Source organism: Suncus etruscus, chromosome 8 (assembly GCF_024139225.1).
Source record: "Suncus etruscus isolate mSunEtr1 chromosome 8, mSunEtr1.pri.cur, whole genome shotgun sequence".
NCBI classification, from domain to species: domain Eukaryota; kingdom Metazoa; phylum Chordata; class Mammalia; order Eulipotyphla; family Soricidae; genus Suncus; species Suncus etruscus.
In genome coordinates, this window is record NC_064855.1 from 24,212,274 (window position 1) to 24,230,838 (window position 18,565).

Sequence of the window (18,565 nt, forward strand, 5' to 3'; positions counted from 1 at the left end):
ATTTAATTAAAATATATTTCAAATATAATAAAAAGTACAAACCTTACTTATATAGCAATTAAAATAGACCATTTGCTTAGTATTATAGCCAGGAGTAATTTCTGTGAGCAGAGTCAGGAGTAAGCCCTTAGCACATTCATTCGGTGCAGCCCCCCCAAACCAAAACATAAAATAGAGTGAATAATAATTTAAGGCCTATTTCTTGTCATTGCAAAGATTATAGTTTTCTTAGAAAAACTGCAGTAGGGATGGGGGTGGGGTGGGGAGGTGGGAGATTTGGGACATTGGTGATGGGAATGTTGCACTGGTGAAGGGGGATGTTCTTTACATGACTGAAACCCAACTACAATCATATTTGTAATCAAGGTGTTTAAATAAAGATATTAAAAATATATCACCTGGGGATCCTATGGGACCTTGAAAAAAAAAAAAGAAAGAAAAGAAAAACTGCAGTGGAGATCCAAAAACTTTCTTTGAAAGTTCTTTTTGAAAACTGCTCAGAGATTTTTCCTGGCTTGTGCTCAGGGATCACTTCTGTCATGACTTTCTCCATAAAAAAAGACCCTGGGTTCTATCTGAAAAGTTGTTCCTACACTGCATGTTAGGCAACCTTTGATCAACGCTGGTCATGAATCCCAAGCTCCATGCAATTCAAGTTTTTCTCTGATTGATTATCCAGGAAACTCTGAACATTCCACTCAAAATAAAAGCTAAAGACATTTTAAAATACACCCATTTACATTGAAATAAATAAAACCTCATTTATCTAGAAAGAAGTAAAATTCCTGGAGCCAAAGCCATAGTACAGAAGGTAGAGCATTTGCCTTGCACCTGGCCGACCTGGATTTGATCCTAAGGATCCCATAGGGTCCCCGAGAAAAGCCAGCAGTAATTTCTGAGTACAGAGTCAGGAGAAACCCTTAAGTACCACCAAATGTGCCCCCCTCAAAAAAAAAAAAAAAAACAACCAAAACCAAGAAGTAAAATTTCCTATATACCCTGAATCTGAGGAATGCAATGCAAATATTTTGCCTTAATATTTTATATAATATTTTCATAAAATATTCTTACTAGAAAGATCTCACAAAAAAAGAAAGATCTCACATACCAGAATTACTCAATACTGTAATAATATTCTGACTTTTCACTGTGAAATATGCACCCTTATTCTGGTGTTTCATTATCCCTTTGGACAAAGAATATATGGGATAGAATTGGGCAGAAAGATTGAGGAGCTGGGTTTTTGGTTAACCCTCTTTATTTATTTAATTTTGATTATATTTTTCCTTGGCCACACCTGACAGTGCTCAGGAATTATTCCTGGCAGTGCTTGGGGGACCATATAAAGTGCTGGGGATTGACTTGGTTTGGCTGTGTGCAAGGCAAGTGCCCTATTCACTGTACCATCCTTGGCTCCTGGGCTATCCCTTTTTTTTTTTTTTTTTTTTTGGTTTTTGGGTCACACCTGGAGGTGCTCAGGGGCTACTCCTGGCTGTCTGCTCAGAAATAGCTCCTGGCAGGCACAGGGGACCATATGGGACACCGGGATTCGAACCAACCACCTTAGGTTCTGGATCGGCTGCTTGCAAGGCAAACACCACTGTGCTATCTCTCCGGGCAGGCTATCCCATTTTAATGCTAATATCTAAAACTACTTTCTACACTTAACAAGATGCTTTAGCTTTCTGCTTAGCCTTTAATATACTGCCTGCCAAGAGCTTAGTATGAGACCACCCCCACAAACACACACACACACACACACACACACACACACACACACACACACACACACACACACACATTGGCCATGAAGCTAGAGGCCTCCTCTTCTTTCAACACACAACACAGCTGTTCTGGCCTCACTGGGGCCACTGCTCTTCCCACAAGCAAAGCAGCCGTACTGGTCAATATGTTTTTTCCTCTTCATTAGTTCTCAGCCCTCTCTAACTTCTCCTAAGGAATAGAATCTGCGCTGTCTTCTTTCCACCACTGTCTTCTCAACAGCTCTTTCTTCTCCTTGGTGTTCTCTCCTAGATGGGTAGAACTTGAGGATGGGGGTGGGAGGACATGCTGTTCCCTATAGTGCACTAACCAGCCAGAGACACACCTATTCCTATCTCTTCTCTCCACAGAAGTGGGGAAGGAGACTGGATTGAAATCAATGAAGCACTGTAATCAGCCTAGCCCTAGGCAGGTGTGCAAAGCTGCAAGGTAGGGAACCACTGTGAGCATAGGATGCAGGGACCATTAGAATAAAAAACAGATCTACATCCCACCCCAAGGAAGTCACCCATCTTTAGCAATGCCTTGAACTACAACCTCAAGCAAGCACTCCCCCGAGGACTGCTCAGCATCAGAACTGAGAGCTGAATGCTCTGGTCCCAGGTGAGTTAGAGAGAGACCAGGACTTCCTTTAACACAGGGCACTTCGAGAGCCCTCAGACAGGCAGGACAAAGAAGGGGTGGCTAGAGTTCACACAGGTGTCTTCTCCACCACATCTAAGTGCTTTGCTCCTAGGACTGTACAGGTGATCTGTACACCCACTTCACATCCTGGCTCCTTTTAACGGTCAGGGACAACATTGATCGCTTTACCAGCATTCCAGCCTTGGAACGGTACCCTGCTTGCATAGATCTCAGTCCAAAAACTCTTTATCCCTCTGCAACCCAATCAGCCTCCTACACAGCCCATTTGCCCACTTTCACTCTGCTCCTTTGTTAGTTTTGTGGGGTACCTGATGAGCAAATACGTGAAACCTCCCTGCTGGGCAGAGAATCTCCATAGTCCAGTGTCTTTGTTCTTTATGCAGAAACAAGACTGAGTTAAAACTTCCCCAGGGGCCCGGAGAGATAGCATGATGGTAGGGCGTTTGTCTTGCATGCAGAAGGACGGTGGTTTGAATCCCGGCGTCCCATATGGTCCCCCGAGCCTGGCAGGAGCGATTTCTGAGCCTAGAGCCAGGAGTAACCCCTGAGCGGTGCCAGGTGTGACCAAAAACCAAAACAAAAAAGGTCCCAAACAATGTCTTCTCAGTTTTCAGGACTGGTATTCTGTCTGACAGGTGAAAATAGGAAGGAAATAAACTTGAAATCTATACTGATTCCCAGTCACTACTTGTCATTTTCTCAACTTCTAGTCCCTGCCTGGTTTCAAACTTCTCAACATTGTAAAAAATATCACCCGTGGAACAAATAACTCCTTCCAAAGGACACCTCTAACTTTTTCTAGGAGCCTCCATACTGAGGATTTTCCTGGACACGAATGTCATTCGCACACTCAAACTTGGTCAAATGAGATATGCCAATAAACCAAAGGTGCATATCTTGGGATGCAGAGGAAATTTGTGAACCTGTAAAAACCCAGGCAGTTAAGAGTTGAAATACCAACCACACTAATTGTGCCACTGGTAAGAATTGATTGTTTTGTTTTTTTCTTTCACTGCAACATTGAACAAAACAACTGTATTTAAGCTTTAATGTAGCTCCTTCCTAAGACAATTATATTAACACTTTTTTCAAAAATCAGTTTGAGAAAGTGTCTAATTTTCTGAATTAGTGAAAAATAGCATATAATTGCTAACAGCAGGGTCTCTAGTGTTAGAGAGATATTGAATAAATCTTATGGTGCCAATGCAAATTCATTTTCTTTGTTGTTTTTTGTTGTTGTTGTTGCTGTTGTTTTGTTTATTTGGGTCACACCTAGTGGCACTCAGGGTCCTAGTTCTGCACTCAGAAATCATTCCTGGCAGTGCTCAGGGGACAATAAGGGATGCCAGGGTTAGAACCTGGGTCGGCCACGTGCAAGGAAAATGTCCTACCTGCTGTGCTCTGGTCCTGCAAATTTCTTTTGCTTTAAAAAATTTCAATCATTATAAGACCCAATTTCTATAGAGGGGTAATAGAAATTAGAGCAGCACCTCAATTTACATTTTAGAAATATCAGTTAGATGCTGGATATTGCTTGGCACAAAGAAAATGATAAAAAAAAAAAAGTATGTGGTGTGTTCTGGGTCACAGAACAAAAAATGCTGAATTATTATTATTATTTTTTGGTTTTTGGGTCACACCCGGCAGCGCTCAGGGGTTACTCCTGGCTCTAGGCTCAGAAATTGCTCCTGCCAGGCTCGGGGGACCATATGGGATGCTGGGATTCAAACCACCGTCCTTCCACATGCAAGGCAAACACCTTACCTCCATGCTATCTCTCCAGTCCCAATGCTGAATTATTTTACACATACATAAAGAATGATAAAGGAGAAATTTTCATAGTTAAAGAGTTTGTTTTGTGACAGTTATTTTATCTTATGCTTGAGATAGGAGTGATGCCTTTATTAATGTTTTCACCTAACTGAGCAAATTGTCAGAAATGCCATATCTAAAAAGGTATTATAAAGCACTGTTTTCAACACTGACATCTCTGACTAATTTAGTAGTAGGTTATTTAAATTATTTTTCCTTTAATTTTTAAGTTACTGAAATACTCTTTTATTCAGAAAAAAATGAACAAAAATGTCAAATACCTATTGAGACTGTTGCAGGAGACATTTGGTGAAATGGCCTTTATTTTAATATGTCTCTTGCTTTTTAGATTCCCAGGCCACATATGTCTATCTTTTCTTTCAAATCCTCATGAATATTCCAAATAACTGTTTTAAGTTTCCTGTCTGTTAATTCCAGTAACTGAATTTTGCAAGGTTTTTAATAATTATTCTCATAAATTTTCTCCAAAATTTATTTTTATAGGTTTATAAATAAACACATCCCAGAAAAGATATGACTCACATTTTAAAACTGGACACCTGATAATATATTAAAGATCCATATAAGGTGCTTGTTTTTTAGATGGTCAACTCAAATTTAATCCCCCTCATCTCATATGGTCATCAGAGCCCCACCAGGAGTGATTCCTGAGCCAGGAGTATAGTCTGAGACTTGAGTACAGCTAGGCATGACTCAAATAAATAAATATAAATAAAGACATAGGTCTCAGAATTTGGGAAGAGCTTCAGAGTAACTTTACAGTCATGAAGAATGTGAAAGCCTTAGTGAGGCAGAGGAGAAAAGCTCTAGATGCTCCCCAAATTCTTCGTTCAAAACTTAAGAACTAATTGGCGGGCCCGGAGAGATAGCACAGCGGTGTTTGCCTTGCAAGCAGCCCATCCAGGACCTAAGGTGGTTGGTTCGAATCCCGGTGTCCCACATGGTCCCCCGTGCCTGCCAGGAGCTATTTCTGAGTAGACAGCCAGGAGTAACTCCTGAGCACCGCCGGGTGTGGCCCAAAAAAAAAAAAAAAAAAAAAAAAAGAACTAATTGGCTCATCCTGGTCCTTTGCTGCCAGGCTTGTGTGTGGCATATAACTGGGCTGCGCCATCCATAGGATTGTAATAATCTCCTCTGCCTCACTAAGGCTTTCACATTCTTCATGACTGTAAAGGAATCACTCCTGGTGCTGCTAGGTGTGCCCCCCCACCAAAACCAAAAGAAAAATAAAATAAAAGATAGGAAAAGTTTGCTGCTCTAGGCCAATGAGCAAATTTGGAATGGCTCCAACAGTGGGAATATGGAAAACAGTTAAAAGGAGTGAGTTGTCTTTGTGTCCTTTTATGTTTGTTTTTTACTTTGGGGCCACATCCAGTGATGCTCAGAGTTACTCCTGACTCTATGCTCAGGAATTTTTCCTGGCAGTCTTGAGGGAACCATGTGGGATGCTAGGGATAGAACCTGGGTTGGTTGTGCACAAGTCAAATGCCCTACTTACTGGAATAACTCTTCAGACACCGTCCTTTTTTCCTCCTAAGTCTGTTAAGCCCCAGTTGGGAATTCCTCAAGAAACACTCTGTTCTCAGACACTTAAAAAGATAGAAAGGATGCCAAGTACTCATGCAGAAGAGTGACTGGTTTATTTTACATATTTCACAAGGTATAAGTATAGAAGAAAGGCTGGGTGGTACATCACAGAAGGGAATGAGCTGAGTGAATTTATCTCTGGGGATTTTGTTGGCTGGGCCACAGGGATGCTATTCTAACACCAATGCTACTTTTTCCCAGCCTATTTGGTTTACTGTTACTCCCCTCTTCTCTTTCCACCATGTTTAGCTTTCTGTTCCCTAACACCTGGTTATTTATAACTGCATCTCATACAGGACAGTTGGCAATGAGAGTATGCTATGTCTAAATAATCTATAGTTTTCAACCACCATGACATCTGCTTTTTTTTGGGTGGGGGTGCCACACCTGGTGGTGCTCAGGAGTTACTTCTGGCTGTCTGCTCAGAAACAGCTCCTGGCAGGCATGGGGGACCATATGGGACATATGGGATTCAAACCAACCACCTTAGGTCCTGGATCAGCTGCTTGCAAGGCAAACGCCGCTGGACATCTGCTTTTTATTGATATCTGCTCCTTTCTTTAAAGAAAAGAAACTAATTCCCCTGCAGGTATTCATCCCAACATAGTCACCTATGTCAGTTAGAACCTACTGTAATAATTCATGCCACTTGTCTCTCCAATCTTAGTTTTCACAAACTGGAATGCCCTTAATTCCCCATTGCTACTTGTGCCTAACACACACACACCTTTTTTTAACCTGAGATTCCCCTAAGAGCTCTACTAGAGAAAAGTGTGTTTTATCTTTCCAGCAAGTTAAAAAACTAGAGTAAGTGATCATCTACCTACATAACCCATAGGCAAAAAAGAGTGTCAGGAAGTGTCATTACTAATCCACATAGATTCCCAAACCAGAGAGGTGGCTATATAAGTGAGATGTTCACAAAATTCTCATATAAGTTCAAAATTATTTTGACCTAGATCTTAGCCTGTCCATAGAAGAAATAATAATGAATTTGAATCTCTCCTTTATTCATGGCAACACCAGGATAAGAAAACCAATCTTCTGTCAGATGTGAGCAAAGATATTTCCAAAATTTCAGGCTCATTTCATCATGAACATCCCTCTGTTTTTTCCTCCTCTGACTGTTGCTTTTTTTTTCACGAATAGCTTGTTTGATCACTGTAACTGCTGATTAGAAGAGAAGGGTGAATACAGGTTTTGGGGAGTCCAAGAGAGAGGGTAAGTTAAACTCCATCAGGAAGGTTGCAATAGTTTTCATGTTTGCAACAGATGACTTCTGTCCTCTTGTTAAAATTTAAAAAGTTCATGTCCTCACAGTTTGTCATACATGACAATTTTGAAAAATGGTACATACTCCGCCCTAAGGAAGCAAAAGAGAGGGAATCCCACTGTAATTGTTCTATTTATTCTCCCATCACAATCCTATTGAGCTTCTCTTCAGATGCTCATTGGGTAGACCCAAATGAGTTACAAGGGTTAATTACTAATTCTGAGATTGGAGTTTTTCTCTGGCTGTTAAGGGACATCGACCCCTATTTTGAGGAAACGACCATCTCTGTCATCTCCTCTACATACCACTCCACTCACCCAGCCTGGTGGAGAGCAACCACCCTCTTGAAGAGAAGGGGGTAGTTGCTTCCCACTCACTCTGTACCCCACACTACCTCTTACTGTAAGTATGTAAATATTCTCCACAGCACACGACTGTTTATACTTCAGGTCGCAGAACTTCATGCCTCTATAGCATAACCCAAGATGGTAGATGTCACATTCAAAACACATTATGGACTCTGATAAACACAGAAAAAGACATGTCAATGATGCATTCTGGAGAAGGGTTGGGAAAATTAACTTGTACAGATATAAGTCAAAGGTTGTATCAACTTCAAAAGGTCAGAGTCCCTGTAAAAATTATCCCTGAGCCTCATAATAATCCCTTAATAGATGACTTTGTAATAGCAGAGACAAGAGAGCAAAGAAGAGGTCTTTAGCCTCCTTACTCTAGAAAATGGACTGGTCTGGAAGGAGAGAAAACTCAGATATCTTACATGCACTCAACCTCAGTTCTATCTCTGGCATCCCTGAGCACTGCCAGAAATTATTTCTGAATGAATAGCTAGGAGTAACTCTGAGCATAGCTGGGAGTGCCCCCCCCCCAAATGAAAGAAAAAAAACTCGTAAAATTTCATGATAATAATGGATTATAGTACTCTCTGAAAGAGAGGTTTATATCTAGACAAATTTGTGTTTATCAAAGAATGGCCATGGTCATACCTCTTATATGTAAATGAAATGCACCTGTCAAGAGAAGAAAAGTTCTTGTCATAATAATTACACATTAATCTGACTAAGCCCCAAGCCAATTTTGAATGCTTCCCCTCCATCAACATCTGTTCATATGAACAAACAACCAGCCACCCTACTATCTCCAGCTGGACTTACCCTTACATGTGTAGGTCAGAAAGATAATTCCCAGCAGAAATAGAACAGACATCTTGGAACTAGTAGGAAGTGCAAGTGTTCTGTGAAAGGTGCTGGCACCTCTCCTACTGTGATCTGTCCTTGAACTATTCAAGCATATAGCCAATGAAAGCTCAGAACAAAGAGTATCTCAATGTTCCCAGAACCAAGTTACTGAGACTCCTATGCTCCTCTAAGCATTTATCTAAGGTAAATGCTTCTAGATCCTTTGCTCTCCCCTCCCCTCCCTTTCTCTCCCCCTCTTTCTCTCCCTTCCCTCCACTTCTTCCTTTTCTTTTCTCCTCTCTTCTCTCCTGTCCTCTATGTTAGATGGATAATCTTGAGCTCTACAGGTAGTCCTATTTCTCTTCCACAGGTTAGTTTCAGAATTTTTTTAGAAAAGGAATTTGAATACTGTACTTTTTAGATCTCTATACTAAGTTACTCTCCTCATTCTTATCTTTGATTTGCCATTGTCTCATAAAGATGAAAGCACCAGGAACTAGGTTCAGGTATAGTCTGAAATTGGGAAAATATTGGAGTACCCCAGCTGTGATATAGGAAAGAGAAGCATCAAGAAAATGGTGAGCACTGGGGGTACTTATATATAGTTTGCCTTCAGGTACTATTAACAGTTTGACTTGTGTGTGTGTGTGTGTGTGTGTGTGTGTGTGTGTGTGTGTGTGTGTGTGTGTTAGGTCATACTTAACTGTGCTCAGGGATCATTCTCAGCCAAGCTTGGAGAACTATATCTAGTGCCAGGGATCTAAGCTGGTCAGCCACGTGCAAGGCAAGCACCCTATCAGGTATACTATTATTCCAGCCTCTAACAGTATCTCTCTTTATGAAATCATTACCAAACACACAGCAAATGCCAATATTCCGGGGAGAAAAAGAGACCAAATGAAGTAGTATACAAACCAACAGCTTCATAGAGGTTTAAAATGGGTTAAAAGGGCCACAACACATGGAACATGACTATTTATGAGGGCCCTGGGGAACAATATTCTAATTTGCCAGCCTGACCAGGTTAGACTTTTATGGAGAAGGGATGAAAAGGACTTTGATGGCTGACCAGGAATTAGCACGGAGTAGATGCAAGGTCTTGAAGAACAGCAAACATCAAAATACAGAAGTCTAACAACATGAACAAGCTGTAATGGAAGCAGGTGGCATGGTTGTTGAGGCTGGTGAGAACAAGAGTGACCATGAAACTCAGCACACAGAGTGACATCTTATTAAGGTGATAGTATCTGAGAAAGTGATCCAAGTGAACAGCATGTGAGTCATGATGCTTAGATGGCTTGGTCTTGAACATGCAGGATTAAATTTCTTGCCACTGTTGGAAAATAGAAACATGTTCAAGAGTTCTTATCCTTAAGATAGAAGAATCGGGGCCGAGAGATAGCATGGATAGCAAGGCATTTGCCTTGCATTCAGAAGGTCGGTGGTTGGAATCCCGGCGTCCCATACGGTCCCCTGAGCCTGCCAGGAACGACTTCTGAGCATAGAGTCAGGAGTAACCCCTGAGCCCTGCTGGGTGTGATCCCCCAAAACAAAACAAAACAAAACAAAAAAAGATTGAAGAATAGAAAAAAAAAAAAACACCTCATTCCTTTATGCTGATACTGAGTTCTAAAATGATCATTTCCATTAAATTGAACTTAAGTTTCTCACACAGAGCAGCTCAACTCTTGGCTCTATTGCTTGGCAGCTACAGTTGAGGGAGTTATGGATGTTGAGAATGATTTTTGTATTAAAGGATTAAATTCAGAATTCTACAATTATTCTTCAAACAAGGAGGTTTTAGGGATGCCAATACTGTGCAGTTGGAAATCTGTGTAGATTTCTGACTACTAATAGCTAATGACTAGAAATCTTAGCAAGAACATAAGAAGTTGGGGCCGAAGAGATAGCATGGAGATTAGGCGTTTGCCTTTCATGCAGTAGGTCGGTGGTTCGAATCTTGGCATCCCATATGGTCCCCTGAGCCTGCCAGGAGAGATTTCTGAGCATACAGTCAGGAGTAACCCCTGAGCGCTGCCGGATGTGACTCAAAAACAAAAACAAAAAAAAATGAACATAAGTAGTTGACTAAAACCTACATTATTTGTTGTATTAAGATAATCATGAGGGACCGGAGAGATAGCATGGAGGTAAGGCGTTTGCCTTTCGTGCAGGAGGTCATCGGTTCGAATACCGGCGTCCCATATGGTCCCCCGTGCCTGCCAGGAGCAATTTCTGAGCCTGGAGCCAGGAATAACCCCTGAGCACTGCCGGGTGTGATCCAAAAACCACAAAAAAAAAAAAAAAAAAAAAAAAAAAGAAAAGATAATCATGAGGGATAAAAGTTCATTTATGGGTGTCAGAGCAGCGGCATAATTGGTAGGGCATTTGCCTTGCACGTGCTGACCTAGGACGAACCATAGTTCAATCCCCCAGCGTCCCATATGGTCCCCCAAGCCAGGAGCAATTTCTGAGCGCATAGCCAGGAGTAATCCCTTAGCATCATTGGGTGTGACCCAAAAACCAAAAAAAAAATTTTTTTTTTCATAGTTGTGTCAGCCCAGTAGTATCACTGGAAATCAGATGAGAAAGTTCCATAGTAATTTACCAAGCACTGTAAGCCTAACCAGTAACACAGAAGGCTCAAATAGCATCAACTGCAGCCTAGTAAATCCTCAGACATTGTTTTTTGTAACGCTATGGAGAGATAGAACAATTATTTCAAATTGACTCTGATTTAAGCTTTGATAATTCCATTTGCCTTTGTGCTGTAACAAATTAATATGAAAGAAATTTGATTGTGTCTACAAGGGGACAGAGAAAATGAGGAGGGAAAATGCAGACACTGGAAAAGGCCATACTGGTGGTGGGATTGGTGTTTGAACATTTAATGTTGTAACAACTTTATTATGTATAACATGGTAAATCTTGAGATTATATTAAAAAAATTTTAAGGAAAAGTTGTGATACAAAAGAAAACTAAAGACTAGATATATAATAGTATTAAGGAAATATATATTTCAAATAACTGTATTGTGGTTGTACTTTTTAAGTCCTTTATTTGGGGCTAAAGGGATAGCACAGTGATAGGGCATTTGCCTTGCATGTGGTCGATACAAGATAGATCAGCATTCGATCCTCAACATCTCATATGGTCCCAAGCCTGCCAGGAGTCATTTCTGAGTGCAGGCCCAGGAGTAAACCCTGAGTACTGCCAGATGTGGTACAAAAACCAAAAACAAAAACAAAGAAAGTCCTTTATTTTATAGAAACATTACATAATTATATATACATATATATATTTTTTGCTTTGTTTTTGGGCCTCACCTGGTAGTGCTCAGGATTATTACTCCTGGTTCTGTGGTCAGAAGTTCTAATGTCCATGCTTGGGGGACCATATAGTATGCTGGGCAATGAACCCAGTTTGGCTGTCTGCAAGGTTCTACCCACGGTACTATCATTCTGACCACAAATTTCAGATACTCGATGTCTGCTGAAAAATAATGTAAGAGACTTGTGGCTAATCATACATAGGTAACAAGACAAGACTCCATAATTCTCTCTGGGCTCTAAGTTAGGAGAGTATCATGAGCTTTTATTATATACAGGTTTGTTGGGGGAGTCTTTAGTTTTTATTAATGAGAAGGGAAAATGGGGGCCCTGGAGAAGGCCATACTGGTGGTGGGATTGGTGTTTGAACATTTAATTATTTTTAGAGAAAACTTTCATATTCTGCATTTTACAAGTTTGGGCTAATTTAAGTTTTCATGACTAAATTTCAGAGATTTCAGGGGGTCATGACAATGATTAAAATCTAGTTTAAGGGCTGGATAGATAGTATATAGCAGGTAGGGTACTTACCCTGAACATTACCAATCTGGGTTCACTCCAGCACCACATATGGTCCCTGGAGCCTTCAGGAATAATTCCTGAGCATACAGCCAGGAGTAAATCACAGGATCAGCTGCCTACCTTACCCCCCAAAAAGATACATTAAAATAAATTAAATCAGGTCTAGATACATTTGGAGGATGGGCCGGAGCGGTGGTGCAAGTGGTAGGGCATCTGCCTTGCACACGTTAACCTAGGATGAACTGTGGTTCGATCCCCTGATGTCCCATATGGTCCCCTGAGCCAGGAACAATTTCTTTTTTTTTTTTTTTTTTTTTTTTGTGGTTTTTTTGAGTCACACCCGGCAGTGCTCAGGGGTTTTTCCTGGCTCCGTGCTCAGAAATTGCTCCTGGCATGCACGGGGGACCATATGGGACGCCGGGATTTGAACCGATGACCTTCTGCCTTACCTCCATGCTATCTCTCCGGCCCCGCCAGGAACAATTTCTGAGCACATAGCCAAGAGTAATCCCTGAGTGTCACCGGGTGTGACTCAAAAAAAAAAATTGGATGAAGTGAACTACCAAAACACAAGGTTAAGCTTACTACAAGATAATAAATATGACAGGAGACAGATTCTTTAAGTTGTTGCATAGAATAAAGGCTTTTAAAGATAAAATTTTAATGTAAGGGATAAGAAATTCATCAGAATGTGTATCTGCAAAGTGTTTTGAGTGAGTCAAGCAATAGAGAAGAAAAATTACAGTATCTTCCTTAGAAACAAGTTTAGGGGCTGGAGACATAAAACAGTGGTTGCATAGCCTTGCAAGGGTGGCAGACCCACAGTCAAGCTGGGTTTGATCCCCAGCACCCCATGTGATTCCCCGAGCCTGCCAGGTGTGATTGGGTCCAAAAACCCAACCAACCCACCCCTACCCCAAGAAACAAATCTAAGGGACTGATTGATCATTCAGTGCCAAAGAAAAAGTCATGAGGTCAAAGATGGTCACAGCTGAAATGAGATATTTGTCCTTGAGAACAGAAAACAACCGTGTCCACTAGAGATGTGTCTAGATGTGTTTCTGCTCTGAGACAGAAGGATAGGGTCATTCAAATTGGCACAAATTGTGATTCTCAGCTTATTCTGTTTCTCCCCATTCCCCCTGCTCCAAAGTGCCTTAGAGGCAGAGCAAAAGTCTGATATAGGGGCCAGAGAGAGAGAGCTTGGAGGTTAGGCGTTTGCCTTGCATGCAGAAGGATTGTGGTTCGAATCCCAGCATCCCATATGGTCCCCGAGCCTGCCAGGAGTGATTTCTGAGCATAGAGCCAGGAGTGACCCCTGAGCACTGTTGGGAGTGACCCCAAAACAAAAACAAAACAAAACAAAAAGTCTGATATACAGAAGGAAATGTGAGATCCAAGTTTTTGAAGAGAATATTAGACGTTGCTTTCTCCCCCACAAACCTAGTCCTGGATGTAACAGTAGGAAACTAAAGTCAGTGACCGGTCCCTGTCTGTTTTTTCTTGGGGGGGTTGGGGTGGGGATGGGGGACACCATGCTTAGAACTAGGAGCCAGGCCAGTGATAAGGATGTTGAATTGGGGGTCTCCTCTTTCTTAGGCCTCCACCTCAGGAATTATCGAATTGCTGGCAGTTTAGTGAAGATACACCCCACCCCTCTCCCTTTCGGTCACACCAGGGGGTTGAGGTGGGTGGACAGGCTATGAGGGGCCACAAGGGGCTTCCCAGAGGTAAAACTCACACTCCAGTCCTTGGAGCCATCGATTGGCTCGCCCAGCCAGAATTAGGATTTTAGAGCAAGACTGTGCAGAGCTGAAGCCTAGTAAGTCTCTAGCAGTCTCTCAAGAAGCCTGAGGCCTAACAGTCTCTAGAAGTCTTTCTAGAGGCCTGAACAAGGATGCAAGGATGCAGCCTGCCTTTACTAAGGTCAATCTAAAAGGTCATGCTCACATCACTAAGGGAGGCACTGTGACAAGCCAAAGAGAACACCTGACGCCAGCAACCTTGGAAGAAAAACATATTTTAGACAGGGCATATTCTAGACACATCCAAGCCAAAGGAAACACTGATGACAGTAACCTTGGGAGAAAAAACATATTTTAGACAGAACATATTCTAAACGTATCCCATGGGTTGGGAGAAGCAATTTTTGTTATCTATGTAGCCAGGTACTAGGGGGGAGTTAGTTATGTTAGGGGATCATTGTTAATTATGTAGCTGGACGACCTGAGGAATCATGGGGACAAAAACTTACGCTGTTATCTGTGTAACCAAAGGCCTTGAGAAGTTTGCTCAGACAAAATGTTTGCTCTATACTTCTTTTTACTTCTCTTTGTTTGCCACTCCTGCCATGTATGATATATGATGAATGATCTGCCCTCTTTACAATAAACCATTTTCTTTGTGTGTCTTGTGCGCTCTTTGTATGTTCTAAACCCATACTCCTTCCACATGTGTGGTGTCCCTGCAGGGGCAGGGAGGCCACACAAGACGACATGACATGAAGGAGGCAGGACAGGCAAGGAGGGACAGAGACCGACTCCACAGAGATGGAGGGGGCGTCACTCTGCCCCTTCCGAAGCCCAGTGACCTCGCAGTGAGGTATTCAGGGTCCTCTCATCCCCCCTCAAAGTTATTTTTTTATTTTATATATATTGTTTTGAGTCACACCCGACAGGATCAGGAGCTACTCTTGGCTCTACGCTCCTGGCAGGCTCAGGGGACCATATGGGATGCCAGGATTCGAACCACCGTCCTTCTGCATGCAAGACAAACACCTTACCTCCATGCCATCTCTCCGCCCCCCTCCCCGCCCCACAGGTTAACTGGCCGAATCCCGGGCTACTTCCCGCCCGCAGAAGTGGACGGGCCAAAGGGAATATACACCAATCAAAATCTACCATTGTGACACGCATCATCCTCTAGACCAATAGGAGGGCCGGTGGGTGGGGCCGAGGGATCTGTTTGGTGCTTGGGATTTAAATCTCCGCCGCCCGACAGTTAACGACACTCGGCGCCGCGTGCGGTCTGCGCCTGCGCTCTTCTGCGCGGAGCTGGGGCTGCGGCTCGGAGCTGGCTAGCGTCTGGCCTGTTGTTGGGCGAGGGGAGCCGAGCCGACCTCGCCGGGCCGGTAAGCGGGCTGAGGGTGGATGGCTCGGCACGCTGGGTCGGTGGAGGAGAAGAGCTCGGGTTCTGAATTGCAATTCCTCTGGGCGCGCGGCGTCCTCAGCCTCTCGGCGTTCCTGCTGCACCCCAAATACTGTGTAAATACTCTTAAATGCTGCACCCCAAATATTGTGTAAATATGCTTAAATGCTGCACCCCAAATACTGTGTAAATACTGCTTAAATGCTGCACCCCAAATACTGTGTAAATACTCTTAAATGCTGCACCCCAAATATTGTGTAAATATGCTTAAATGCTGCACCCCAAAATCTGTGTAAATACTGCTTAAATGCTGCACCCCAAATACTGTGTAAATACTCTTAAATGCTGCACCCCAAATACTGTGTAAATACTGCTTAAATGATGCACCTCAAATACTGTAAATACTACTTAAATCCTGCACCCCAAATACTGCTTAATGCCGCACCCCTTGAGTGCTCGAACCCCCCCCCCCCCCAGGAGGCTTCAGTGGAGCCATTGCCCCTGGGATTATTGTTGTACAGAGCCAGGGCGCTAAGGCGAAAGGCGCCCCCTCAGTGGCCTCCTCGGGGAGACCCTAAGAGCTTGCCTCCCTGCAGGCTGGAGTCTTTGTTGTCAAATGAGATGTTTTTCCTTCTTGGTTACGCCCACCCCCCCTTTTTTTTTTTTTTTAAAGAAAACTTCTTTTGTTCTGTTGTTTAGGTGCTTGAAATCGCAAAGCCCAGTTGGAGGAACTGAGTTCTTGACACCTGACCCAGTTTAAAAATCCTTGCACAGGCTTCGCCCCCACCCAGTTGCAGTCTAACCCACATCTGGGCTCCGGTGCTTTTGCTTCTAGCTTCTCCCTAAGAGTAATGATGATCGACTTTAAAATGGTTAAGAGGGCCGGAGTGATGATTGCACAGTGGTAGGGCGTTTGCCTCTGCACATCGACTACCCTGGACGGACCTGGGTTCGAATCCCATAATGGTCCCCCGGGCCTGTCAAGAGCGATTTCAGGGCGCAGAGCTAGCACTAACCCGAGCTCCGGCGGGTGTGGTCCCAAAACAAAACAAAAAACATAAAAAAAAAAAATGGGTAAGAACTTGACGGGCTGTAGTAAAGTTAATATTTTAATATTTCCAAACACTTATCTCGATACCTTCAAGAAGAAATAAATGGGAGTGTGCCACAATTTAAATGCCGTGTTAACCATTCAAGCCAATCCCATTTAAAAAACAAAACAAGGGCCCGGAGAGATAGCACAGTGGTGTTTGCCTTGCAAGCAGCCGATCCAGGACCAAAGGTGGTTGGTTCAAATCCCGGTGTCCCATATGGTCCCCCGTGCCTGCCAGGAGCTATTTCTGAGCAGACAGCCAGGAGTAATCCCTGAGCATAGCCGGGTGTGGCCCCAAAACCAAAAAAAAACAAAACAAAACAAAACCTTGGTTTTAAGTGTTGTGAACCTTCCTTGCTTCGTCTCTGACCTTACTTTAATAGGAAGTTTTGTGTATTACAGTGAATTTTTAAATTATTTACTACTCACAAAATAGGGCTCCTACCCTCTGTAGTATCTCTTCATCCCCTGGGTATGACTTTTGAGTATGTTTTATGTATGCATTACCTATTTAGAGTTGATATTTTGTTCGTTTGTTTTTGGGCCAACTCCTGGTGACGCTCAGGGGTTACCCCTGACAATGCACTCAGAAATCACTCCTGGCTTTTGGGGGACCACATGGGATGCTGGGGATCGAACCGAGGTTCATCCTGGGTCAGCCGTATGCAAGGCAAACTCCCTACTGCTCTGGCCCCAGGAGAGTTGATATTTTAAATATATTTTTGGCCAGAGTGATAGTACAGGATGGGCAGGATGTTTGACTTGCACTGGCCCACCCACGTTTGATTCCCTGGCACCCAAGATGCCAGGCACCACCAGAGTCAGGAGTAAGCCCTGAGCATCACCAGGTATGGCCCCCAAACCAAAAGACGAATAAGTGAATTTTGGGGTTTTGGGCCACAACCTGAAAGGCTCAGGGATCACTTCTGGGGGGAGGGGTGTGTTGTTTTGGAGACTGAAATCTATGTTTATGCATGCAAGGAAGTGGGAAGTGTCCTTCCCACTGTACTATATCTCTGGTCCTAATAAGTGATTTCTTACTTTTTAACTGGAAAACTAAATTCCAGTCAAGGTACATTGGAACAAGGTAGAGAGTTGAATTCTTCAGTTTGTCCTTAAACGTGTGAGTATATTCTAAATGTGTATTCACTGTGCTCAGCGATTTATTTTTGGGTCACAGCTAAGCAATGCTCAAAGCTTACTTCTGGTTCAGAAATTACTCCTAGTGGTACTTTGGGGACTATATGGGATGCTGGGAATTGAACCTAGATCTGCACAAACAAGGCGAACACCCTACCTACTGTCCAATCATCCCTCCACAATTGTGGCTTTTAAATTTTCAGAAAAATTCTTCAGTATCCTCTCTAAATTAAAACTTAAAATTTGGGCCCGGAGGGGCCGGACGGTGGCGATAGAGGTAAGGTGCCTGCCTTGCCTGCGCTAGCCTTGGATGGACAGCGGTTCCCCGGTGTCCCATATGGTCCCTCAAGCCAGGAACGACTTCTGAGAGCATAGCCAGGAGTAACCCCTGAGCATCACCGGGTGTGGCCCAAAAAACAAACAAACAAAAAAAAAATTTGGGGCCCGGAGAGATAGCACAGCGGCGTTTGCCTTGCAAGCAGCCGATCCAGGACCACAGGTGGTTGGTTCGAATCCCGGTGTCTCATATGGTCCCCCGTGCCTGCCAGGAGCTATTTCTGAGCAGACAGCCAGGAGTAACTCCTGAGCACCGCGGGGTGTGGGCCCCCCCCCAAAAAAAAAACCTTAAAATTTGGGTCTCCTGTTTTTCTTTTCATTTTTACAAATAAAACTAAACTGTGGGGCTGGAGAGATAGTACATTGAGTACTGGGATTTGGCCATACCCAGCAATGATTAAGTATCTGTTACTCCTGATTTGGGTTACTATGAGGTACCAGGAATCAGACTTCATGCAAAGCATGTGTTCAGCACTTTAAGCTACTATTCTAGTCCTAAGAACTTTAAATTTTATTTTTGTACAACCCCTAAACCCTCCTTGGTGCTCAGGAGCTGTGCTTGGAGGTTATTCTTGAAGCTCGGAGGACTGTGCACTGTACTGAACCTGGTTTGCATTTAAATCATACTCTCAAACTCTTGAGCCATAAATGCAAACTTAATAAAAATAAGCTACTGGTCAA

The 18,565-nt window shown here is 43.0% G+C and overlaps 1 protein-coding gene across 1 annotated transcript; it reads right to left on the reverse strand.

Moving 5' to 3' along the window:
- Positions 1-7,073: 7,073 nt before the first annotated feature.
- PATE2 (prostate and testis expressed 2) lies at positions 7,074-15,083 on the reverse strand. Its single transcript, XM_049778426.1, has 3 exons — positions 14,951-15,083; positions 7,515-7,640; positions 7,074-7,210 (listed from the first exon to the last, which is right to left on the reverse strand). The coding sequence occupies exons 1-3, from the start codon at positions 15,081-15,083 to the stop codon at positions 7,074-7,076; spliced, it is 396 nt and encodes a 131-aa protein (XP_049634383.1).
- Between the last annotated feature and the right edge of the window lie 3,482 nt (positions 15,084-18,565).